The 27563-nt window shown below is 32.4% G+C and overlaps 1 protein-coding gene across 2 annotated transcripts in view; it reads left to right on the plus strand.

The window, feature by feature from the left end:
• Positions 1 to 26642, plus strand: part of LOC139503157 (N-acetylneuraminate (7)9-O-acetyltransferase-like) — a 65260-nt gene extending 38618 nt beyond the window's left edge. Inside the window, exons 10-22 of one of the 2 annotated variants that reach the window (XM_071292890.1) lie at positions 5615 to 5685; positions 6525 to 6636; positions 10561 to 10669; positions 11055 to 11144; positions 12220 to 12339; positions 13845 to 13901; positions 16090 to 16246; positions 17432 to 17511; positions 19842 to 19946; positions 20631 to 20771; positions 21377 to 21454; positions 22580 to 22672; positions 23954 to 26642. In XM_071292890.1, the coding sequence (XP_071148991.1) occupies positions 5615 to 5685; positions 6525 to 6636; positions 10561 to 10669; positions 11055 to 11144; positions 12220 to 12339; positions 13845 to 13901; positions 16090 to 16246; positions 17432 to 17511; positions 19842 to 19946; positions 20631 to 20771; positions 21377 to 21454; positions 22580 to 22672; positions 23954 to 24211 (1471 nt within the window). In that variant the 3' untranslated portion in view covers positions 24212 to 26642. The remainder of the gene's footprint in view (positions 1 to 5614; positions 5686 to 6524; positions 6637 to 10560; positions 10670 to 11054; positions 11145 to 12219; positions 12340 to 13844; positions 13902 to 16089; positions 16247 to 17431; positions 17512 to 19841; positions 19947 to 20630; positions 20772 to 21376; positions 21455 to 22579; positions 22673 to 23953) is intronic. The other variant, XM_071292891.1, reaches the window with a different exon arrangement.
• The last annotated feature ends 921 nt before the right edge of the window (positions 26643 to 27563 follow it).

Consider the following 27563-nt stretch of genomic DNA (forward strand, 5'->3'; position numbering starts at 1 on the left):
TATATATAAAGATCAACGACAAAATTTATGAAAATAGCAATTAAGGATGTACTTAGTTGATGTTTTGGAATTTGTGTCAAATGTTCGGACTCCTTACAATACAAAATAAAATATTTTGCCCCATAAAACCCATTTATTTTTTCATATAAGACTTAATAGCTCATGAAAGGTCATTTACCAAAACTTTAAGAAAATTTTTGAGTTTCTTTTGTTTTGAGACCCAAATAATACCAATGCAAATATAAGGTAAAAGTCTGAGTCAGCTTTTCCCACCATATTTTAAATCTCAAATATATCAAAAAATTAGGTCCATGACCTATCAATATTTTTAGCTTGTCTTTATCCTTAATTGATGCTCTACCAGCTTATAGTATCAATTTTAATTACATAATTAAACGAAATTTTAATTGAAGTTTAATTAAAATTCCGTGAAACAATAGTGGTACATAGGTGTTACGTGAGATGAACAGCCTCGTCATGATGTCAGACTTCAGAGTAAATCGATGCAATATTAGGGTGGGAAGGGTGGGCACGTAACACCTATGTACCACTATTGTTTCACGGAATTTTAATTAAACTTCAATTAAAATTTCGTTTAATTATGTAATTCCATTTCACAAATATGGTACATAGCTGTCACGTGAGATGTTTAGAGATATTGCATCTATTTATCCGAAAATTACTAGAGATTATAATCAGTAATAAATCTAAAATAATAAAGTTCTCATACATTTATCTAATCAACATATTTACATTGCATTACTGAATATCGCATTACAGAAACTGGTGTCTATGGTTACAGGTTTATTATAGAATTTCCGAAAAGTGCATTGATTTGTCCACCCTGCGGTGCGTAAAATTGTCGAAAGTGGTAAACCTTTACTACAAGCTTTAGAAACAGACGCTGATCTCACACTGTGAGGTTTAAATGCGGAGCAATCTATACCAGCTGCTATCATAACTGTTTTCATCCATCTGGATATAGTGTCTTTGCTTACACCTTTATACGGTGCTACATAACTTACAAAAAATTTCTTTTCTTTCCCGCGAAATTTTTCAGTCATTTTTATATATAATTTTAAACAAGTTACAATACACAAATTTGTATTTACAAATCTATCTAAAACAATTTCATTTAAATGTTTTCCTGGTTTAGTTTGCTTCAAAATGTCACCTATTCTTATCTTAACAATATCATTCGAAAACTCTAAATTACGTATATCTAATAAATGAATAGACTGTAACCTTTGAGCTGTCAACAAAGACAATAAAGAAACACATTTCAAAGTAATTTGTTTTAACGTCAAACTGTTATTTTCTAACGTATCTAAATAATTAAGTAGATCGGACACGTTCCATGTAAAATTGTATCTTGGAAGTGAAGGTCTCAATTGGAATATTCCTCTCATAAATCGTTTGACCAAATTATGTTTGCCAATTGAATCGTGTCCATTAAGTGTCATAAATGAAGACAAAGCAGATCGCGCTGTATTAAGTCCACTATAACCTATCCCTGAATGGAAAAGTTTTGCTAAAAAATCTAAAACTAAATTTACAGTTGATGACATGGGATCAGCATGTTTTTCAATACAAAAACACACCCACTTTTTGATATAACTCCAATATTGTTGTTTTGTGGAGTCTCGCCATGAATGCATGATAATGTCGACAACTGATTTTGATAAACCTTGACTTTCAAATGATCCCCGGACAATTTGAACGCTGTCAGGTGAAGTTTGTTGAGGAGCGGATGAACTTTTGCTTTATTGAACGAAAGTGTCACAAGTGATTTCTTCACTGGTAAAATTCTGGGACAATCCACAAGCAACTGTAGAATTTTTGGAAACCAAGGTTGAGTTGGCCATAACGGGGCTATAACGATTGCATCTGCCTGATCCTGTACAATCTTCCTCAATACTGCTCCTAGTATGCTGAAAGGAGGGAAAATATAATTAAAGTTTGTTCCCCAATTAAAAGTAAATGCATCAACAAGTTTTGCATTTGGATCTGGTCTATAAGAACAGTATGGCGTAACTTTGTAATTTAACCGTGAAGCAAATAAATCAATATCAGGGCTTCCAAATAATTGTTCAATTTTTATATAAACTTCATTATCTAATTCCCATTCAGTGTCGTCATTGCTATTACGCGATTCATAGTCAGCTTCGCAATTTTCACTCCCCGGTAAATGTGCAGCAGTTAACCAGATGTTTCTATTTATACACCATAACAAAATCTCCCTTGTCAAGTCATTGAGATTTTCTTTCATACCGCCCATTTTATTTATATACGTCACAGCAGTTGTGTTATCTATCTGCGCGTGTATATGTACACATGACGCGTTGCTACAAAATGACTTCAGTGTTAAATACACAGCTAACAATTCTAGTTGATTAATGTGATAAGAATTTTCTTCAGCCGACCATCTACCGCCTGTAGATTGGCTCTCATAAACTCCGCCCCATCCCGTTAAAGACGCATCTGATCTAATTATAATTTCGGGATTTCCAATACACACATATTTCTTGCAAATCTCTATATTATCGATCCACCAATTTATATCTTGCTTACACATTTCATTGAGACCGAATTTTGCGTCATAATTGCCTCGTTGTTTCCGTAACTGTTCGTTTTTAGTTATATGCAGTCTTTTGTGAAATAATTTTGCATACCGAACGCCGTATTCGCTTGCTACCATTTTACCTATTAGTTCAGAAAATTCTCTGATAGGAACATATTCCTTGCGTAAAATTTGTTTACATAATTCCTTGAATTTTTGAGATTTTTCTTGAGTAAGACGCATTTCTCGTGAATTCAACACAAACCCAAGATGTTGAATTTCTTGTGTCGGAACGAAAACGGATTTATTTGGATGAATTGTAAGACCTAGTTTATCGAATAACGTAACTGTGTCATTAATGTTATTAATGCAATCCTCATAAGATTGTCCAATTAAAAGAGAATCATCGATATAGGCTGAATTGCAATGACCTTTCTTCCGTAATTCAGAAAACACACATTTCATTATCTTTGTAAAAACACGTGGGCAAGTACTTAGACCTTGAGCTAAACATGTAAATTGATATAATTCCCCATTCCATGTGAATCGGAGAAATTTTCGATCAGACTCTCTGACTGAAATACTAAAAAATGCATCCTTCAAGTCTATACTACCAAAATAACAATTACGGTTCATTAAATTAATTGCAGTGCCTAAACTATCCATCTTAAAATGATAATTCTCTATATATTCATTTAAAGATTTTAAATTTAAAATCACTCGATGTGTTCCATCTTTTTTAGGTCGTGTGAAAATATGTGTCACAAACTGGTTCTTGCATGGTATAGCTTTTTGGATAATGCCTTTCTTTAAAAAAGTGCTCACTTCTAAAGTTATGGAAGTTTTTTCATCTTCATTAAACGAAGGATTATTACAACTGTTACGACTGGGCGGTAAAGTGTGAAATTGTAACCGATAACCAGTCAACATTTCTAGAATTGATGTATCACTTGTTATTGATCTCCAACTTTCAAGATTGTTTTTTACTTTCCCAGCTCTAAAGTTTTCAGGAGTATTAACAAGATTTGAAAATTCACATTTTCTTTTGTTATCTAATTGTTTAATCTGACTAACCTGTGGACTTATCGATTGTTTGGTTTGTTGAACTGTCTCCCCCCTCTTCCTCGTTTGTTCGGGAAGGAGTTTCGCTGGTCTAAAAAACGACTTTTACCATTCCCAGTTTTATTGTTATTATACCCTTCAGAAGAATTACGATGATAGTTATATCCACTTGTTGATGGTTTCTCGGTAAATCCGGTATTAAATCCCGTTACAGATATTTTCTTTGATTTTTGAATATCTTCAATTTTCTTCTGCAAATCATCCCCAAACAATTTATCAGATACGGAATTGTTTGTATAAGTAAGTTTCTTAAACTTTCCAATCATAATTGGTTTGAAATTTTCTTTCCTATATTGGTTTAGTTGAGTATAAGAAGCCGCGAACATTCGGATGCCATCTGTCATTTTTCTAAGTTTTTTTTGTTGGCTCAAATGTATTCTTCTTTAAAGCAGCTTTCAAGATGTCATTTGTCGTTTCTATTGCCGGAATCATTCCCTTAATGACATACCCCATGATTTTTTGTAATTTTAGATCACGTGATCTTATTGCGTTGATCATAGAGTGTTTTTCTCCCCAAACTTCTTCATTTACTGAAGGGATCATAAGGTTTTGACAGTTTTCTGGTCTTTTGTACTTCGATTTAATTTCTTTGAATTTAGAATCTGGGATTTTAGATCTTAGAGAAGTATTGACTGATTTTGCTAAGCTTTCTTCAATAGCCGCACTAGTTTCCTCAGAATCATTATAAAATTCGCTCATTTCATCCATTAATTCATTGACCTCGTTAAGATCCTCGTCATCAGTGACGTTATCTGATTTATCAAGGTTGTCGGTCTCAGCATTTTCAAAACTACACATAAGTTTATCTAGGTCATCAACAGACTCTGTGTCATGCTGGGAATCATCTGCAACTTTTAAGTGTTTATTTGAAATGTTAGATTCCCCGTCATCACAATGGGATCTTTTTGTTCTACTTGCACTATCGTGTGGTGCTATTGTGTATTTATTTGCACTGTCCGACACATCATCGGATTTAGAACCTAAATGTTCTGTTAGTTTTTGCATGTATTTCATCTGCTTGTATTGTAAACGTATTAAAGTGTCAATCGACATCGATGACATATCGTCGTCATCATCAGATTCAGATTCATGGGTTTGAGAATCCCTAAAGTCTTTGGGTATTCTATTATCATCTACACCCTTTCCAGATTGCTGGCTAGTGTTAGGGTTATGGTCATCATCAGATAAGTCTAGTGTCCCACTTTTTGGATCATCATCAACCTGAGATGCCATTGTTCAACAAGTTATATAACTTGCACTTACGTGGTTACGTACTGAAAACCGTGATTTCACGTTAATTTAATTTCAGAAACGCCAAAACTTCGAAATTGATAAAAGTTTGGATAAGTTTAAATCCTGGCACTATATAAAATCCAAGAGTTCTAAAGACAAAATTTATCACATGTTAACAATATAATTGACGAGCATGTTCTGACATCATGACGAGGCTGTTCATCTCACGTGACAGCTATGTACCATATTTGTGAAATGGAATTTATTAATTTTGACCTAAGTACATCCTTAATATAGATACATGATCAGGCACATTGTTTTCTCTTCAGAATATCTGTGATATGAAATATTTTTACTTTTTTTTTGTCAGGAATAGTTAGGGAAGTGTTCGTCCTTCATACCTTTGACTACATTAAAAAAGAGACAGACTGACAACAGAAATGCCTACAGCCAAAACATGAAAGGTCATACTGTAAAAGCTAAAAATAACAACTAGAGCAAAACAAAATGCTTATTAAAATATAGCAGTATCTTAAATTTTGAAGAGCTTTCCTTGTCAATTGGGGATTTGATGGTTGCAATGACGTTATATTCTGTTACGTGTGTGCTGAATTTATTAGATTTGAACACAAATAAACAATTTTTACCTCTTATTTTCAGTATGTACTTTTAGATAAGTGTTTCATATTTTATTTTCAGTTTTGTTTCTGCTATTGCTTTATTTGTTTACAAGAGAAGACTTCCAAGAAATGGTATAAAGCCCAGAACTGGTAAGTTTATTATCAGTAAACACCATTTTGAATTCTTATTTTGATTCTGCGTTTTCCTAATAATGGTAAATTCAGAAATAAAAAAATAGGGAGATGATGTATATTTGCCAATGAGAACAATGAACATTTGAAAAGGATGTTATCAACTAAGGTAACTGTACAGCCTTTGACAATGAGTAAAGCTATAAAACTCACATCCTTTAGTGAACTTTGAAAAGGCCACTAAATGACAAAATCCAAATAATTCAAATAATGAAATATCTATCGCCTGTTTTTCTGATAGATTGAATTGAGAGCTGTTCCAAAAATAAATGTATGGGGGGAAGGAAGGCACTTTTTAATTGACCCCAACATGCATACATTTTAAATTGGATATTTCATTTAAATGTTTAAGCAATCTTTCTTAAATTACCACCCCCCATCAAATTTTAATAAAAGTGCCTTCCTGTCCCTCCATACAATTAATTCTGGAAAAGCCCTGAGTTACAAGTATTTAATTTTGTTGTCATCCTGAACATGCATGAAATATTTGCCAATGGACATAAAGCAACCAACAATCAGTCTTGAGTTACAAGCAAGTGTATGCTTGAAGACCTGTTGGTGACCTTCTGCTGTTGTCTGCTCTATGGTCGGGTTGTTGTCTTTTTGGCACATTCCCCATTTCCATTCTCAATTTTATTAGCAGGAAAATTTCTACATTATGTTCTTTCAAGTCGTAGTAAGAACTATTTATTAGTTTCTAGACCTCAGAGAAGAGTGACAACCAATAAAGAATTGGAAAAGATGGAATATGATGCATTTATTTATGACACAAAATATCTGGGGTTTTTTTTTTACAGAAAATGGCAACAAAAATGGAGCACCAAAAGAACCATATGAAGCTCTCTATGAAGTTACAGTATCACTGGCCAAACTTGGAATGATTATGGGATATGTGTATCTGTGTGATAGGTACGTATGAAGCTCTCTATGAAGTTACAGTATCACTGGCCAAACTTGGAATGATTATGGGATATGTGTATCTGTGTGATAGGTAGGTATGAAGCTCACTATGAAGTTACAGTATCACTGGCCAAACTTGGAATGATTATGGGATATGTGTATCTGTGTGATAGGTACGTATGAAGCTCACTATGAAGTTACAGTATCACTAGCCAAACTTGGAATGATTATGGGATATGTGTATCTGTGTGATAGGTACGTATGAAGCTCTCTATGAAGTTACAGTATCACTGGCCAAACTTGGAATGATTATGGGATATGTGTATCTGTGTGATAGGTAGGTATGAAGCTCACTATGAAGTTACAGTATCACTGGCCAAACTTGGAATGATTATGGGATATGTGTATCTGTGTGATAGGTACGTATGAAGCTCACTATGAAGTTACAGTATCACTGGCCAAACTTGGAATGATTATGGGATATGTGTATCTGTGTGATAGGTAGGTATGAAGCTCACTATGAAGTTACAGTATCACTGGCCAAACTTGGAATGATTATGGGATATGTGTATCTGTGTGATAGGTAGGTATGAAGCTCACTATGAAGTTACAGTATCACTGGCCAAACTTGGAATGATTATGGGATATGTGTATCTGTGTGATAGGTACGTATGAAGCTCACTATGAAGTTACAGTATCACTGGCCAAACTTGGAATGATTATGGGATATGTGTATCTGTGTGATAGGTAGGTATGAAGCTCACTATGAAGTTACAGTATCACTGGCCAAACTTGGAATGATTATGGGATATGTGTATCTGTGTGATAGGTACGTATGAAGCTCTCTATGAAGTTACAGTATCACTGGCCAAACTTGGAATGATTATGGGATATGTGTATCTGTGTGATAGGTACGTATGAAGCTCTCTATGAAGTTACAGTATCACTGGCCAAACTTGGAATGATTATGGGATATGTGTATCTGTGTGATAGGTACGTATGAAGCTCTCTATTAAGTTACAGTATCACTAGCCAAACTTGGAATGATTATGGGATATGTGTATCTGTGTGATAGGTACGTATGAAGCTCTCTATGAAGTTACAGTATCACTAGCCAAACTTGGAATGATTATGGGATATGTGTATCTGTGTGATAGGTAGGTATGAAGCTCACTATGAAGTTACAGTATCACTGGCCAAACTTGGAATGATTATGGGATATGTGTATCTGTGTGATAGGTACGTAAGAAGCTCTCTATGAAGTTACAGTATCACTGGCCAAACTTGGAATGATTATGGGATATGTGTATCTGTGTGATAGGTAGGTATGAAGCTCACTATGAAGTTACAGTATCACTGGCCAAACTTGGAATGATTATGGGATATGTGTATCTGTGTGATAGGTATGTATGAAGCTCACTATGAAGTTACAGTATCACTGGCCAAACTTGGAATGATTATGGGATATGTGTATCTGTGTGATAGGTACGTATGAAGCTCACTATGAAGTTACAGTATCACTGGCCAAACTTGGAATGATTATGGGATATGTGTATCTGTGTGATAGGTACGTATGAAGCTCTCTATGAAGTTACAGTATCACTGGCCAAACTTGGAATGATTATGGGATATGTGTATCTGTGTGATAGGTACGTATGATAGCTCTCTATGAAGTTACAGTATCTCTAGCCAAACTTGGAATGATTATGGGATATGTGTATCTGTGTGATAGGTACGTATGATAGCTCTCTATGAAGTTACAGTATCACTGGCCAAACTTGGAATGATTATGGGATATGTGTATCTGTGTGATAGGTACCTATGAAGCTCTCTATTAAGTTACAGTATCACTAGCCAAACTTGGAATGATTATGGGATATGTGTATCTGTGTGATAGGTACGTATGATAGCTCTCTATGAAGTTACAGTATCTCTAGCCAAACTTGGAATGATTATGGGATATGTGTATCTGTGTGATAGGTACGTATGATAGCTCTCTATGAAGTTACAGTATCTCTAGCCAAACTTGGAATGATTATGGGATATGTGTATCTGTGTGATAGGTACGTATGAAGCTCACTATGAAGTTACAGTATCACTGGCCAAACTTGGAATGATTATGGGATATGTGTATCTGTGTGATAGGTAGGTATGAAGCTCACTATGAAGTTACAGTATCACTGGCCAAACTTGGAATGATTATGGGATATGTGTATCTGTGTGATAGGTACGTATGAAGCTCTCTATGAAGTTACAGTATCACTAGCCAGACTTGGAATGATTATGGGATATGTGTATCTGTGTGATAGGTATGTATGAAGCTCACTATGAAGTTACAGTATCACTGGCCAAACTTGGAATGATTATGGGATATGTGTATCTGTGTGATAGGTACGTATGAAGCTCTCTATGAAGTTACAGTATCACTAGCCAGACTTGGAATGATTATGGGATATGTGTACCTGTGTGATAGGTACGTATGAAGCTCTCTATGAAGTTACAGTATCACTAGCCAAACTTGGAATGATTATGGGATATGTGTATCTGTGTGATAGGTATGTATGAAGCTCTCTATGAAGTTACAGTATCACTAGCCAGACTTGGAATGATTATGGGATATGTGTACCTGTGTGATAGGTACGTATGAAGCTCTCTATGAAGTTACAGTATCACTGGCCAAACTTGGAATGATTATGGGATATGTGTATCTGTGTGATAGGTAGGTATGAAGCTCACTATGAAGTTACAGTATCACTAGCCAAACTTTGAATGATTATGGGATATGTGTACCTGTGTGATAGGTACGTATGAAGCTCTCTATGAAGTTACAGTATCACTGGCCAAACTTGGAATGATTATGGGATATGTGTATCTGTGTGATAGGTACGTATGAAGCTCTCTATGAAGTTACAGTATCACTGGCCAAACTTGGAATGATTATGGGATATGTGTATCTGTGTGATAGGTATGTATGAAGCTCTCTATGAAGTTACAGTATCACTAGCCAAACTTGGAATGATTATGGGATATGTGTATCTGTGTGATAGGTACCTATGAAGCTCTCTATTAAGTTACAGTATCACTAGCCAAACTTGGAATGATTATGGGATATGTGTACCTGTGTGATAGGTACGTATGAAGCTCTCTATGAAGTTACAGTATCACTAGCCAAACTTGGAATGATTATGGGATATGTGTATCTGTGTGATAGGCAAGTATGACTAAATAATTACATTAGATGTATGTTTCATTATGATACATTGTTCTGATTGGCTAACTGCACATCACGTGTTATTCCTTAAGCAGTTGCAATACACAATAAAACATATCATTCATGATGACACGAGGTCCCATAATAAAGTGCACAGGTAAATTAAATGAAAACTTGATGTAAATCGTGTTTTAATGATCCTAGCTAAAAAATGCAATTATAAGTATTGAATGGTTCTTTTTGTAACTTCATAGGGTTGTAAAAGTGTTGACCGCTTCATACATAATGTACTTCGGTCAACGCTTTTACACCCCAATAAAGTTACAAAAAGAAGCATTCAATTCTTAAATAAGGGGAAGTAACTCAGATCAGAAATTATAACTCGGATATATCAGAAATTACAAAAAATGTTTGAATTTTAAATACTTACCACCACCACATGACGCATCCACTTAATAGATATATAATAGACATGCTTAGTTTAAAATGTCTTTGTTTCTTCAATTGAATATTTGTTACAACATGTTTGTTCCTACAATTTCAAATTGCCTACTTTGACTGATAATTAGGGTCATCCATTAGATATGTGATTCTCTCCAATTTTTTTTTTTTTGAATTTGCCAGCTTATTCCAACAGGCCTGATGAATTTAAACAAATTTGATTGTTAAATTTATGTATATAGATAGATCTATAAATTGTAATGTTTAATATATATTTACAGAACTAACTTCTTTATGAAGGAGAATAAGTACTACACACATGTGAACTTCTTCCTACCATTTGCTTATGTGATGATCCTTGGATTTTTCTTCACAGAGAGTACTGAACAGGTATATAGTTCTTTTAACATAGATATAAATGGCATAAATGTATAAGAGACAAACCCCTCTATACAGGTTCCACTGCATAGTTTTGAGTATGAGCATTGAACAGTGAGATTTAAGAGATGATAGTTAACAAGGGGAAAAAAAAAATTAAACAAGCAATATACAGATTGAAATTACAATTTATAGATTCAATCACTAAATATGTTTTTTTTTTACCAGGCACAATTCTAAGATGAAAAATAGCATTTTTAATTGACAATATTAGAACAGGAATCATATCATTTGCAGAAAGTGATGCACAAAAATAAGAAAAAAGTACCTAAATTGTAAAAACTATTTTTTGGGCCATAATTGATTGAATTTATTCATATCATTTGTTTATGTTTAGACTGTAGTTTTACATAGAGATCAGACAGATGAATGGAAAGGTTGGATGCAGCTTGTTATATTAATTTACCATTTAACTGGAGCCAGTAAGGTAAGCATTTGTAACTATATAACATTGGATTCATTTTGTCATAATTTTGTTTAAAAGAAAATGGTGTTTACACAACAATACAAGTAAGATAATTTATAGTCTAAATTAACATGTAATCAAAACACATTTATTTACAATATGTACATCATAAGTGTTGTTGGGTAACTTTCATATAATGATTGTATATAAATCAGTAAAACAAAACCAATAATGATAAGGATAAAGCAGTTTGACATTTTTAACTATTGTGTCTGTTTGTTTTGTTCAAGCATTGGTGACAATATAATGGAATGTGATACGACTGTCATACAAGTGAGAGGTTTAGCTAGCTATAAAACCAGGTTCAATCCACCATTTTCTACATTTGAAAATGCCTGTACCAAGTCAGGAATATGACAGTTCTTGTCCATTTGTTTTGTTATTTGATTTTGCCATGTGATTATGGACTTTCCAAATTGATTTTCCTCTGAGTTCAGTATTTTTGTGATTTTACTTTTTTCTTGAGTTGCATTTTATTATTACAATAACTTTTCATATACATGTAAATGAAGTAGGAAATACAATGAACTATATCTGTTTTGACAATTTGGTTGGAAAAAGTGAAATTATATAATGAGAAATCACAAAAGAAATATTTTAATTTCTAATCACAAGCTTATAAATATAAGATGTGGTGTGATTGCTTAGAAGACTAACCACAAAAGATGAAATTCCAAATAACAAAGATTGTTGTGTGGTCAAATTTTTTAACTTCTTGTGTAGCAACTGTATCAGGTTTGTTTTACTTGATTCTGTAATCTTCCCCTGCCATATCATTCACCAATTCATTATAACCTACAAATGTATATACACTGTACCTGAAAAAAACAATTTAATTTAATTTGTGGGTAAAAGGAAAATCTAATTTTAGTGTTCATCAACATATACATATATCATTGTATATTGCTGATAGGCTTGTATACAAACTTTTGCATAATAAGGAAATCTAATATCCAAAAAAACAAATTCTGAATTTGTCCACTGAAATTAGTACTCACAGAAGTTCTTGAATCTACAGGTAACGATTTTTTTTCAGGTTTTGCCAATCTACATGCAGATACGAGTACTTGTTTCCTCTTACTTATTTCTGACTGGCTTTGGCCATTTTTCATTCTTCTGGAAGAAAGGAGAATACAGTCTATACAGATGCAGTATGGTAGGTCTTTAAGGGTCAAAAGGGGTATAAATTTTCGTAGCAAATTTTAATATACTAACTTTTTAAAAATATATTTCCTTTGCTTATTAATGTTGGGGAAACAATTTCAAAATTAAAGGATTTGATATGCAAGAGGAGGTTAGAAGATGAGATCTGACCATTACTTGCAACAAAAAAACAAGTTTGATGGAAGTTTGCTTTTGACGCATGATGGGCATAATTTATAGATGACAGCATGTTTTTTGAAACTATGATACCATGCCATGTCCCATTGTACAACAGTTGTATGTGTGTACTTATAGTTGACTTATAAAGTTAATGATTTTCAAATTTTATACCCAACGAACTGATGAACATTGCAATAAAAGGATTTGTTTTATACACCTATTTTTGGAATTTGCTACCACTGGCATCAATATTGTACCTGTTGACCAGATAATGTTTACAAAACAATCTCTATTGGTTTTTAATAGTGAAATGTTTTCAACTTGATACCAAAAAATAACCAGAAAAATCTATTTTATTGTACTGTAAATTCAGAAATTATTTCATGCATTTATTATTGCAATTTTGTCAATTTAGACTTAAATGTGATTTAAATTTTTACAATTTTTGGAAAAATCCTGCTTGTTCCATATGAAATATTTAAAATGCGAGTTTAAATTGTTGCGTTTACAACTCTGTCGTAATTTTAGCAATTATAAAAACCTTGCTATAATTCTGAATTTACAGTATTTATATTAAATATGACCCTTGTCAACTTTTAAGGTTGTATAGAATTTTTTGTTTTCAACGGCATACAAATTCAAAATTGGTGCATGCTTTAGGGCTAACATTTGAATCCATTTGTGAAAGTTAACACTATATAGATACAGTTGTGAGCAATAAAGAGGGTTATTCCTATTATTTGGAAATTTGTATTGAGAGGCACTTAAATGGACTAGAATCCTTTAAGATGATTCAATAAAGGTTTTAGAGTCCAGTGGCAAATATTAAACTGATTTTAAAGATGAACAAATGATGATGTCAAATAAAAAATTTCATTATGCTCTTATATTTTGATACTTCATTTGTGCAATTGTGTGCAAGCAAACAAACATGCCTTCAATATCCCCTTTTCAACTTTGCTTGAAAAGCTTTGAAGTCAGTTATCAATATAACGATATGCATGAGAGCATGCTTAAATAAAAAAGTGTGCCATACTATTTAATTTTTAGTTCTTTGGGTTCTTGCAACATCAACAACTTTTTAATCTTTCATTTGTATAGAATTTTAAGATTAAAGCTGATGTTTTCAAATAAGACAGGTTTTTTTTTCATATTAAACATTTCATATCCACAAAGTTAATGGTGGAGGACCCAAAGAACAAAATAATCATTATTGATGTGAGATTTACCTTTAAATTATTGTTTAATAGTTATTAGTCCCCTACCGACAAAGCCAAAGAGGACTTCAGGTTTTTAATATATAAAATTTGTTCATCTAAAATAATAATAAATTTTCAGTTGGGAGGCTGTCTAAACTGGCAATCTCGACAGAACACATTTCGTATTATGCTGGAAGTAAGTGGGTTACTTCTTGACCGCTAGCTTTAGGACTATTCCATTTCAATGAATGTAACAGGGGTGGAAGGCATGTTTTCTAATCTGTCTCATATTGAGACATAAATGAAATTTAGCCTTTTCAATAAATTCGATCAAAATGTCAAAAAATTTTAAGAATTTAGCCGTTCACAATCATGTGTCTGAAATATTTGCCACTGGACTTTAATTTGACAACATACAAGCCAATCTATTTACATTCATTTTAATGGTACAGTCTGTTTATGTTTTATGTTCTGTGCACTTCAGCGAAAAATAAATATTGTCATGTGCGCTTGTTTTTCTTACTTGTTGATTTTTTTTGCATCCTTATACAAAATGTAGCAGTTTACTTTAACATTTAAACAAAGAAGCATTGAAATTTTCTCGGTTAGAATATATCGAAGTTTAGATTGACAATTTTACAAGTCCAAACAATATTATATGTGAAAGAGAGGTGAAAAATACTAAAGGATAATTCAAACATTTACACCAAATTCTCTGAAGATAGAAAAGGTATTATATTATAAGTGTTAAAGACCAGGCCTTGCGGTCATAAACCTTTCGAGCACGAGTTTTGTACTCAGACTCAAGAAACAACCAATCAAAATGCTGGATTTCATGTTTCGAGCATGATTTTTGCGCTCCGAACACTGAGCAAAGTTTTTTTACTTCAACCCCAGCTGAAGTGTGCAGAATTTGAACATAACATTGGGTTACTTGCTTTTTGTAATGATTTGAATTTGCATGAGATTCATTTACATTTAGATTATTGCTTTTGCTTAAGCATGTATAGTTTCATTCATTATCATGATTATTGCATGTATGAAGTACTAGTCTACTGTAGCTATATGGAAAGTCAGCTAGAGTTATTTCCCCTTATTTATGACTTCAGCTTCAGTTATTTCCCTTTATATATCATAATATGAATATCACAAGTATTTTATATTGTATATCAAACCTGCTATTGTTTAATTTGTATATTTTAAATTGATTTGTGGATTGTTGTTGTTTGTTATTAGCCTTGGCCTGCAGTTTAGATTTTATTGTTTCCATCCATATATAGTAGAAATTATCGCAGAGTTTACATTTTAGGTGGTCTTTCATGGACGGATGGAAATCTTAAAATCTGCTTTAGCTACAGTGTAGTAATTTTGTCTGGTTTAATGTCTGGTTTATTGTCTCATCTGTGATGTCAACTGAGTTCACAATTGTAAAAAAAAAAAAATTAAGAATTTGTTAGACAGTCTTTTTTTTGGTAAACCAAGTAATTTTCACAAGTGATTTATTTTTCATCCTGTTTAAACTGAAATCCTGACAAAATATACTTTCATGCTATGAACCTAACTCATATCAAAGTATATACATTGCTTAATATTATTTACAGTGCATATTGGAACCCTGTCAAATACCAAAGCTATTTGTGGTATTTCAATAAAAGTCTTTTTGATATCAAATCAGAAATTATGTTGCATCATGGGTAAAAAGATACAAGACAACAGAGCAAAATAGAATATAAAAATCATAGTGACTTCTGCAAAAAACTGTCTTTGAACCTTCTTATAGGATACTACATATGAGAATATATTGTAGTCTTAACTTTATGCAATATATATATATGCTTGAGATATATGACTAGGGAAAAAAGTTGGTCAACAATCAATTGCTGTAAAAGGGTTATTTTTGCAGATTAAATTTCATGATTTAAGAACTAAACCTTTTCGTGAGTTGTTTTTTTTTTCTTTCCTGCCTATGTTTCTGATGTGTATTAGAAATAAAAATTAACATTTGGGAACATTTTTCGAAATATTTCCTTTTTCAGGAATTAGGAATTGATAGCCCTTTGCAAAAATACCAAATTTGCAGTATATATTTAAATTTTTGTATAGTATATATTTTTGTATAGTATATATTTGCAGTATAGTATATATTTGCAGTATAGTATATATTTGCTTTGCTTCTACTGTGGATTCATTATTATTCGATGGATACCAATTTTTGTGGGTACAGGTGAACAACGAATGAAAAATTGATGAAGACTCTGAATGCTGTGAAAGGCAAAACCAGGTTTTCCTCAATCCTTTTAAATTGGTACCCACTACATAAATGAATCCATAGAATCTCAATTATTTGTATGTACTCTTGCTGTCATTCTATTTTTATATTTTAGGTGCTTTTCCGTTTAAACTTCCTGGTTATAGTGTTGTGTTTTGTTATGAACAGACCATACCAATTTTATTATTTTGTGCCACTGGTTTCCTACTGGTTTCTTGTTGTGTATGTCACCATGGCAATATGGCCCCATGTAACTGCAGCTTCAACTGAAGGTGAGGAATTATGAGATTGATATATTTTTGTTATTGATTCATTGATGAGTATGTATTGATTTTGAAATTTAAAACTCTTATCAGAAAATCCAATTCTTTCTACTGTTAATTCAGAAATTCTTGCATGCATTTATTATTGCAATTTTGTCATTTTAGACTTAAACATTATGTTAGTTTTTGCGATATTGAGAAAAATATAATAGACCACTTTCGAGTTCATCCGTCACCGGAAAAAACTCGTCAATTATACGCGCCTTTATGACGTCATTTACCAGATAGAGGGGGTCGCCTGTATCCCTGCACTATTTACATTCATCAAGCGTCTTGGTGATCGTCATTGTGCAGGACAAACTAGAAATAATGGTTGTTCTGTAGGTACTTAATGACAATTCCCTAATGACATCAATGCTGATTGTCAATTTTGATAATTCAATTTGTCGTATAATTCGTACAATATAGAATTATAGTTTTCCAACCACTCGCTCAACATTGGAATGGAAGTGAAGACGCCCCTAAACGCACAAATGACGTTCACTAAAACCAGAGTTTTTGACGGAAATGCATCGAACTCGAAAGTTGTCTATTTAATTCATATAAAAAAATTATTGCAATTAATTTATAACCCTGTCGCATTTTTCGCAATAATAAAACATTGCATAAAAACATCCAAATAATTTCTGACTTTACAGTATTTCCAATAACTTTTAGAACATTTTAAGTTGTTGTATTTATCATTACAATCATGCTTGTGTGCAGAAACTACAGCTTTTGAGTGCAGATTACAACTACTGTCATTCTGATTAAAATTCAAATAGTGTGTCCGTACTTACAGTGTTCTGACATTGCTGTTCAACTTCCGTAATGGAGACCAGGTTTTGAGGTGGGGCTTAAGCTTGTATAAATTATACCTCTAAATATTATTGGTTTTTGAGTATGTAGGCACCGCCTATCCATTGATTGCAGACGTCAATCTTAATTACAATTAATGCTTCAGCAAACATTTAAAGACACCAAGTAAGCCAACCAAACCTTTGAATTATAAGCGTCAGGAAAAAAGCTCGAACAAAGATCTTGCATTTCGATGACTACACATGTAATGAAAGGGATTTATTTGTATTAGATTTTTTAAAATTATACTACATGTACTATAAGATAATAAATATTTCTGTTTTGTTTTATTTTCAGCCGGAAAAGTACACTATTTCTACATGGTGGCCAAGTTTGTCATATTAATAACATTGATAGCTTTGTTTTACATGTCAGAGGTACGTTTGACTAGGTATATTAGAGTTATCTACCTTTAAAGGAGATACTTTTCCTTTTCATAAAACCATATGGAGTTTTTTGCGGTCATATATTGGTATCACATGGTCGTCAGCGTCGTCCGAATACAGGGTTTCCGGATGATTTCTTTAGTATAAGTCAATAGAAATCAATAAAATTTTAAGACAATGTTTATTATCGAAAAAGGAAGGTTGCGATTGATTTTGGGGGTTATGGTCCCATCGGTTTAGGATTTAGGGGCCCAAAGGGGCCCAAAACATACATTTATCTTGTTTCAGGACAATAAGTATTTCAATTACTCGAAATTGTACCACAATGTTCATACCATTAAGTAGAAGTTTTGGATTTACTTTAAGGGTTATGGGTCAAACAGTCTAGGAATTAAGGGCCAAAAAAGGGCTAAAAACAAGCATTTTTGAAGTTTCAGGACAATAACCTATGTTTAACTGTAGGGATCTCTCTGACATTATACCACAAGGTTCCATATACTGAGGGAAGGCTTAGTGTCAGTTTTGGGTTAATATCCCTGAAGATTCAGGAATAAGGGTCCAAAAAGGGCCAAAAAGAAGCATTTTTCAAGGTTACAGACTATAACTTGTGTTTAAGTGTATGGATCTCTGTAATTATACTACAAGGTTTCTTACTACAGAGGAAAGGCTGGAATTGAGTGTTGGGGTTCTTGCTCCATAGGGTTTCAATAAGTGAGGGGCCAAAAAAAGGGTACAAATTAGCATTTTTGTAGTTTTAAGTCAATAACTTGTGTTTAAGTGTATAAATCTCTCTGAAATTATACCACAAGTTTCCATACTACAAAGGGATGGTTATAGGGGGTAATGGATCAAATCATTAAGCAAGTAGGGGCAAAAAAAGGGGGGGGGAACAAGGGTTTTTCTGGTTTAAGGACAATTTAGACAATTTTTCTCATTTCAGATTTCAGAATTTTTTTTTGAGGGGATTTATAATCAACAGCATAGTGTATTGCTCAAAAGCAAAAAAAAAATTTTTTTTATGTTCATTAGACCACATTCATTCTGTGTTAGAAACCTTTGCTGTGTCAACTATTTAATCACTATCCAAATTCAGAGCTGTATCAAGCTTGAATGTTGTGTCCATACTTGCCCCAACTGTTCAGGGTTCGACCACTGTGATCTTATAAAGCTGCGCCCTGGGGAGCATCTGTTCTTTTTAAGTCACAAATAATTTTGTTTTATATTTAAAAAACAAACTTTTTGACTTAAAAATTCTATATGGGGTGAGAACGAAGCTCCAATCCCCAGTATTGAATTTACTGGCCTGATATGTATCATAAAAGGTCACTAAGCACACTATGTAACGAATTTATCTTATGGAATATCTTAACATGTGGTATTTATACTAGTAGCCAATCAACGTGATCAAGTCTTTATACTGTTAGTATTAAGAACCTACTTATATTGGTCTATACAAAAACAAATGCCAACGACAACAACTTGTTAGCTTTAAGGTGGTATGGGTGTCTTCCTCCATCTTGGATTGTAAAAAACAGAACCAAAGGTCCATATTTTCTATCAAGTTAGCAAAATGGGATGCAGGAATGCAGATATTTAATGTGATTTTCATTTAAAAGAACCAATTTATAAGAATATAACTTACAAATATAAATAATTTTGCAAATGTTGATTAGTTTTGGTTGTTTTTAATTTTTTTTAAATTGGCATTTCAATGGGAGGTAACTCTAAAACAGTGCATTTTCTGAAGGATTCTACATGAAATTTTCCTATTTTGTATTTTAGCCGGAAAAAACATATGGTGACCCTATCTTTTCTTTTGATATTCTCAAAGCATTGTCTGAAAGCTATCTTTTCCTTAAGTATTTAACAATTCTATCATTTTGTTTAGTTTCTAATCACAAAATGGTGTTTTTTCCTGTATATAAATCCATACAAAATGTGTTATTTTGTCACGTCCTGTAGCTTGAGAAAATGCACGGTGACCTATCATTTTTATTATATTTTTCAACATATATCAATAGATACTACGTTTTGGCAAAGTATGAACAAATTCTGTCTTTTTTATTTTAGACTCCAATACCACCTTAAATGTGTTTTATGAATTTATTTTTATCGTTCATCATCAATTCCAACGTCTGTATTTTTAAAGGGACCTAACACCACTACTAACTGTGTATTGACATAAGTCCCACCCCGCCTACTAATCTAATATGGAACATACACAGTCTCCACAAGGTTGCTTTTAACCAATCATACTCCTCGAAATGTATAGGAGGTAAGATAAATACATATACACATGTACATTTGTTTTTTACTTGCAGGTGTTTTTTGATAAAGTATTTCTACTGAGGCCAATCAAATCTTTGTTTGTATTACAAGATGATTCTATATCAGAGTGGAGATTTAGGTGGTCGTTAGACAGATATGTAAGTCACAACTAGTTCACATGAAGTGTAAAAGTTTTAAAACTGTTGTAAATAAAAAACTTTCATTAGACAGATAATAAGTTTATGACTAGTTCATTGAAAGGGTTATGTTTTTTTGTCACTTTTGTAAATTTTCAGACTTCTATTAGACAATTATGTAAGGTTAAAAACAGCATATTTCTAAACGTATTTGTGTGAAATGTTTTATAATGCCTAATTTATGGGCATTATGTTCTCTGGTCTGTGCCTCCTTTCGTCCGTCCGTTCAATTGTCCGTTTGTCCGTTGGTCCGTCTGTCCCACTTGAGGTTAAAGTTTTTGGTCGAGTAGTTTTTGATGAAGTTGAAGTCCAATTAACTTCAAACTTAGTACACATGTACCCTATGATATGATCTTTCTAATTTTAATCCCAAATTAGAGATTTTGTTCCCATTTTCACAGTCCATTGAACATAGAAAATGATAGTGCGGATGGGGCATGCATGTACTGGGGACACATTCTTGTTTTCAAATATACTTGTAAGATAAAACCATTTTGGTGAAAAGCTCAAATATGTTATCCTCTTCTATCAATACATCGGGACCCACTCGAAAAAAACGGTTTATAGATGAATGTTTTTTCTCTGTTTTTACGCCAGGAATTGAGATTTGATTTGCTTACTTGATGATTTTTTGTTACATTTCAGAGTGTTGTTTATGGAATGGTATTTGGATTTGTTTATGAGTTAGCTAAAAAATACAAGTTTATAGATGATAGCAACAATGAGAATTTATTTTCCAGAATCTTTTCATCGTTTGTAGTGTTCTTAGGCCTCCTAGGTCTTGGTGTGAGTATAAAATAAAAATTATTAAAAAAAAATGAAAACAAAATAGATAACTTAGATCTTTATATGGAACAATTGTAGACTGATCTGATAATTCAAAAAAGATAAAATTATTTTGATTAGAAAATTGAAAATGTAAGAAGAATTTGAATTGGAAAACAAAATTGATGAATTTGAAAACTTGAGAAGAAAATTGAGTTTTAAAAACAAAATTTAGGAAAATTAGGAAAACTTTCAAAAAAATACTGAAATGAAGACGGAGATGCATGAAATATTTGTCACTGGACATTGAGCAACCTACAATAACAACAGCAACCATACTTTATTATAAGAGCAGAGTTCCCGAAATCTTTTTTTCCCTGGTGGTCCTTGAAAGAAAATCTGCTGGTCCTCACTATTAATTCTATTGAAAAATACTAAAATTGTGTCAGTCCTATGCAACATTTTGGTGATAAAATACTGTGGACCACCACTTTTCGCGAACTCTGTAAGAGGGTAACACAGTTAGCGATATAACTAATCTTCCTGAGTCATTCATAGAAAAGCAAAAACAAAAATGCAATCATATCCATGGCACACAATCAATAAATCTGAAAATTGTTTTTCAGAGTTATGTTATCTTTACATTCCTGTGTAAGAACAAAGTCGAGTGTAACCAGTTCCATTCTTATCTCACCATTGTACCAGTAAGTATCTGTACTAGTTAATGAAGAGACTGATTTCATTGATCCTAAACTTCTCTCAAACCATATAAAGTAGGAAATATTTGTGATATGATGTATACATGTTCTTTTGTACTTCCTAAATTAGTCTTTGAAACAAATTGTTTATCATGTTTATACAGAAAACACCAATTTATAAGAAAATATCCAATTTTAAGAAACCGTTACTGATCCAAATTAATGCACTTTCCCCCATGCTCAGTCAACATACTGCTGACGAAAATTAACTCTTGATTCAACACTTGCCTTATTGTACTGTGATTTCGCGGGCATCTCCTAGTAGCTGTAATATTAAAGTACCTGCACATTTATTAATCATGCCAAAAAATTATTCATTGATCGAAAGGAAAGCTTACAAAATTTTAGAAAACTGCCCTATTTTATTCATTGCATTCATGTTGCTTGATTGAAGAGAATAATTGATTGATTGGTGTTTGCTTTATGCTATGTCAGCAGAAAAAGGCAATAAATAAACTCATCATAGATACCAGGACTAAATTTTGTATATACGCCAGAGGCGCGTTTCTTCTACAAAAGACTCATCAGTGATGCTCGAATACAAAAAATTTAAAAAGGCCAAATAAAGTACGAAGTTGAAGAGCATTGAGGACCAAAATTCCTAAAAGTTTTGCCAAAAGCCTTAGTATTTCAAAAACTCTATATTGCCTTTACCAAAAGAAATGAAAACACTGAACTGAATTGCAACACACAGTTGTTGATTACTTAAGGATACAAACATTTTATATTGAGGTGATAAATAATATAAAAAAGTTTGCAATTCTTTACCAACATGCTAACTACATTATGAAACAACCTTTACGATAATGATGTCAGATTGAATAAAACATTTGTCCAGTCTTTCTGAAAATTCTCTAGTTATTGTAAATGATTTGATTATTTTAATATTTTTTATAATATATGCAAAATATGGGCTTATTTTATTATTTTCTGGTTGGGTATCATAAAAAATGGGAAATATTGTAAACCTTACACTACTTTGTAATTTTTATTCTTAATAATAATAATTTGGATAATTCAACACATGTGTACATGTAGATCATCCATATAAAAGATGTTTATTTGTTTCAGATTATATCTTTTATATTAATACGCAATGTTCCTGGATGGTTGAGAACAAAGTACAGCTCATTTTTTGCCTGGTTTGGTAAAATATCACTAGAAGTAAGTATATATAACGGTGATCAACTACATGCAAGAAATACTTTTTAAGAAAAAAGCATTGATTTGGTTTGATGTTTAATGTCCAGTGGCAAATTAAATGCATATTCAGGATGAGAACATGTTTTGGGCCACCTACAATAGTAGAGGGGCAATGTGTTTTCTGGTTTGTGTGTCCGTTTGTTCTTTGTCTGTTCATCCATCCCACTTCAGGTAAAAGTTGGTCAAGGTAGTTTTTGATGAAGTTGAAATCCTCATTGACTTGAAACTTAGTATACATGTTCCCTATGATATGATCTTTCTAATTGAAATGACAAATTGAACCCAATTTCACAGTCCACTTATCAAAGAAAGTGATAGTGTGAGTGAGGCATCTGTGCATTATGGACACGTTTATGTAACATACCAGTTCACAAGGTAACAGTCTGTATAATGACATGCCAGCCTCATACCCGTAGCCAGGGTGAAATCAAATAAGCACTGTTAAAGTCAACGTCTTGTTCAAATTGTGACTGTTAAAGTCGAGTTCATGAGTCCAACAGAAATTGAAAGAACAGGAAAACAGTTTAATATTTGTTTAGGGGTCAACTGAAGGACTCCTCAGGGTGTGGGAGTTTCTTGCTGTATTGAAGACCCATCAGTGGTTTCGACTGTTCTCTGCTCTATGGTTTGGTTGTTGTTTCTTTGACACATTCCCCATTTCCATTCTCAATTTTAATGTTAAAATTAATACAATGCCAAGGAATTATAGGAAAATTGTTAAGGCAAAGAAGGAGAGTGGAGTTTCATCTAAATTCTGTCCTTTTTTTTAGCAACTGGATGAAGTGTTTCGGACAAAAGCAAGTAGAGTTTCTCCCTGCTTGATTAGGCCTAGCCTAGGAAAGAATAATTTGGATAAGAACTTCATAATATTGCCTTTTAAGTACATCATTTGAAATATGCATGAAATATTTGTCATTTGGACTTTACTCAATCAATGATTCTGTTCATTACTAAAAAGGGTGTGAAGGAAATTTTTTGCGTATTTCATAATTTTTTTTAACTATATTCTGTGTATTTTCAGTGGCGGATCCAGGGGGAGGGTTCCTGGGTTGGAACCCCCCCTTTTTTTGGACGACCAATGCATTTGAATGGGGACATATAGTTGGAACCCCCCTTTGTCCTGGGTTGGGAACCCCCCCCCCCCCCCCCTTTTTAAATGGCTGGATGCGCCCCTGATTTTGTATAATACATGGCTATATTTTGTGTATTTCTTATAACATTTGATTATTTTTTTCATTTCAGCTTTTTATATCTCAGTACCATATTTGGTTAGCAGCTGATACCCATGGAGTTTTGGTTCTCATACCAAGTTATCCTGTTCTAAATGTTATAATTACATCTTTTATATTTATATGTATTAGTCACGAAATCTCTAAAATAACAGGGGCATTAACAAAGCACGCCATTCCGTCAGAATGGAAGGCATTGTTACGTAATTTTATTATATTTTGTTTGATACTACTGCCAGTATGCATTTCTCATGGTGTGCTTTCTATTTAATTTTTTTTTCTTGTTATACTTTATTTACTGTAGATTCAGAAATTATTTTTGTTTTTTTTATTGATGCAAAAAAATGAAAAATCAGTTTTGCACTAATAAAAACTAACAGGAGTGAAAAGTAAAATCACAAAAATACTGAACTCTGAGGAAAATTCAAAATGGAAAGTCCCTAATCAAATGGCAAAATCAAATGACAATTTTCCTTCATAAAGTTTTTGCAATCACAATAATTAGATTTTGCATTTTCGCCAGTGGAAAATGTATGGGAGACTGTTAAATCATTTTTAAAAAATTTTTTTTTTGGAAGGGAGAGTAGGAGAGGTAAATGTAGGAGTTTTTTTCAAAAATTAAAAAAAAAAATTATCAGATTTTACCTTTCATAATCAAATTGTGAATCTTTAAAACCAATTATATATTTTCATAATGAACAAATGAGGGTCAAGTTGGGGATTACATACTGTTTATTCATAATTATTCGTTGAATACCAATTTTTGTGGATTTCGTGGGTACAAGTTAACCGTGAAATTAAATGTTCAACGAATGACATATTTTTTATGGGATAGTACATTTTTTACAGAGACCTCTATAAAACCATGAAAATGAATATCAACAGACATGTAAGTTTTCCTTATCTAATCCACGAAAATTGGTACCTAAGAAAATAAATAAATCCACAGTCATATGGATTAACAGGTGGGGAAGGGTTTAGGCAGAAACAATAGAGGGAAATGGACTTTTAATTTATGTATACAGAAAGGAAGTTTCCCTATTCTAGACCCTCACAAATTAGGTGCTTTATTAAGGTTTAGAACTTTTTATTTGATTATTGTTTTGCCTACTAGTATCTAGGAGGTCATGTAAATATGTTATTTATTATGAGGGATTAATTATAGTGTGTGATACATCGTGAGGGATTAATTATAATGTGTGTGCTACATTATATTCATGCAATTTTTATTTTTATATGTGTGTATTTATTGTATTAATTGTTTTTCTTTTTATTGACATGATTGTTCATGTTCATGTATTTAATACAGAGTATGAGGCTACACAAATTAAAAAGTAACGGAAAGTATGTTGTGAAACAGAATGCAGAAAAAAACTGTTTATGTATTTAATACAAAGATTGTGCAATTCAGAAGTCGCCTCATGTGCAAGTACACACGAAGAGAATTCAATTTTTGTTTCTTCATATTACGCATTTCAACAAGCTATTTCGCAATAAAACCAAAGTTGTGTCTTTGTCTGCAGAAAAATGCAAAAATGTGAAAGAATTCAGAAATTATGACGACGTTTTTATAAATGCTAAAAATGAGACTTGATGAGAATGTCAATAATGAAAAGCTGCATTCTGAATTTGGTACATAAATCTGTATGCAGATTATCCTAAAATTGCAAAAAATAATCTCACATTTTTGTCCATTCTTCAAAAATCATGATATTAAATGCACACAATTATATCTCAATTTTCAGTTGTTAAAGGGTAGAAATTGACAGAGTGTCATTGTAAAATATGATTTATTAGAGGAATACATGATTTCAAAAAATGGGCATTCTTATCATAATCTTTTACAAATCATCCAATTTTATGTTGAACATGAAGTCCAAGCTTTGTTTGTTGGAACTGCTAGTCAATGCAATTTAGTATGATGGGACATGGAGAAGGGTAGAAACCTACTAGCAATGAAGTGTCCTATTTTAATTATGATATAATTTTTGTAATGGTGTGTTATGTTATAATAAAGAATCAATAGTATAGTATAAATAGTCTGATATATTTATGTTATTAAGGAGATTTTTGCTACTCTGTTTCAAAATAAGAAGCTTTTCAAAAGACTGTTCTGAAATGATTGTATATAAATGAAGGAACTAAAAAATCAGATTTTTTTTTGGGTTCTTGCACTTGATTTCAAGATATAAGCCATTGAAAATTTGGCGTCAAATGATTCTCTCTAGATTGTTCATACTTTTGTCATTGGCTGCTTTTTGTTTCAAAAAAGATGAAAAAATAACAAGGATTTTTTGGATTTTCAAAAATGTGGCTTTTTAATCTTTACGCAAAAAATTATGAAAAAAAGATGGGTAAACAGGCAAATTTTTATAACGGCAATACATGGAGAAAATCAGAGAAGTCCAAAAATCTGGCAAAAATTCATGAATTCGAATTTCCATGAAAAGAATTTTTTTCTGTAATCCTCAAAATTGGTACCCATGGAAATTAATGAATCAATAGTGCATATAATGAGAATGTTTATTAACAGGTTATTATTAAATCTGCATTTAAGAATTAAATATTATAGCCTGTTTTCTTGTTTTAAAATGTTATTAAATGATTTACAATTTATAAAATTGTGTATTGCAAACTAGATTGTTGAAACTGATTATGATTGGAAATCCGTTCAGGGTAATAAACACAGAAATTACTGTTAATGTTTTGTTTGTACACTACATAAATTGTCTATATACATCACCTATACTTGCAGTTTGTACATTCCCATCTCAAAATACATTTGAATAATGCAATGATAGATTAAATGTGGAGCAGGATCTGCTTATCCATCTGGAGCACCTGAGACCACCCCCAGTTTTTGTTGGGGTTTATGTTGCTTAGTCTAGTTTTCTATGTTGTGTCTTCTGTACTGTTATTTGTCTTTTTATCTTTAACCATGTTGTTGTGAGTTTATTTTTAATCTATGAGTTTGACTTGTCCCTCTGGTATCTTTCTTCTCTTTTTCACAGAAAATTCTCTGTTGATTTAGAAAATATATTCTTCTTAAGTTGTTGAAATGAGTCAAAACAAAATAAAGATGTCCTGCAATGCATTTTATAAATTTATATATAAATTTTAAATTTTATAACTCAATTGAGCGAAAACAAATGTGGGTTATAAACTAAAACACAGTGAAACACATCAACTATAAAAGGAAATAAATGAAACAACAGAAACACTGAAGTGCAAGAAAAACAAACACCAACATGCATAGAAAAGACAAAATTGATAACAACTGCCACATTCCTGACTTGGTACATGACACTTTAAGAAAATATGGTGGGTTGAACCTGATGGCCAGCCGTAACCTTCTACTTACGGTATATAAACCAGGATAAACATTGGGAAGGACAATTATTTTTCATTCAAAGGAATACGGTTTTTGCCTCCACTTATTTTAGACACCAAAGCCATCTTACTTTGCTCTTGGGTGGCCGAATGGTTTAAGTAGTAACTACTGTAATCATAAATGAGTGAAAGTTGCCCCATTATTTTTTTTTATTGCCTGAAAAGTTGAAATTTTGAGGAAATGAGAGGTATAAATTGACCCAAAGAGACCTTATAAAGAAGACAAAGAGGTC

Source organism: Mytilus edulis, chromosome 14, assembly GCF_963676685.1.
Source record: "Mytilus edulis chromosome 14, xbMytEdul2.2, whole genome shotgun sequence".
Lineage (NCBI taxonomy): Eukaryota > Metazoa > Mollusca > Bivalvia > Mytilida > Mytilidae > Mytilus > Mytilus edulis.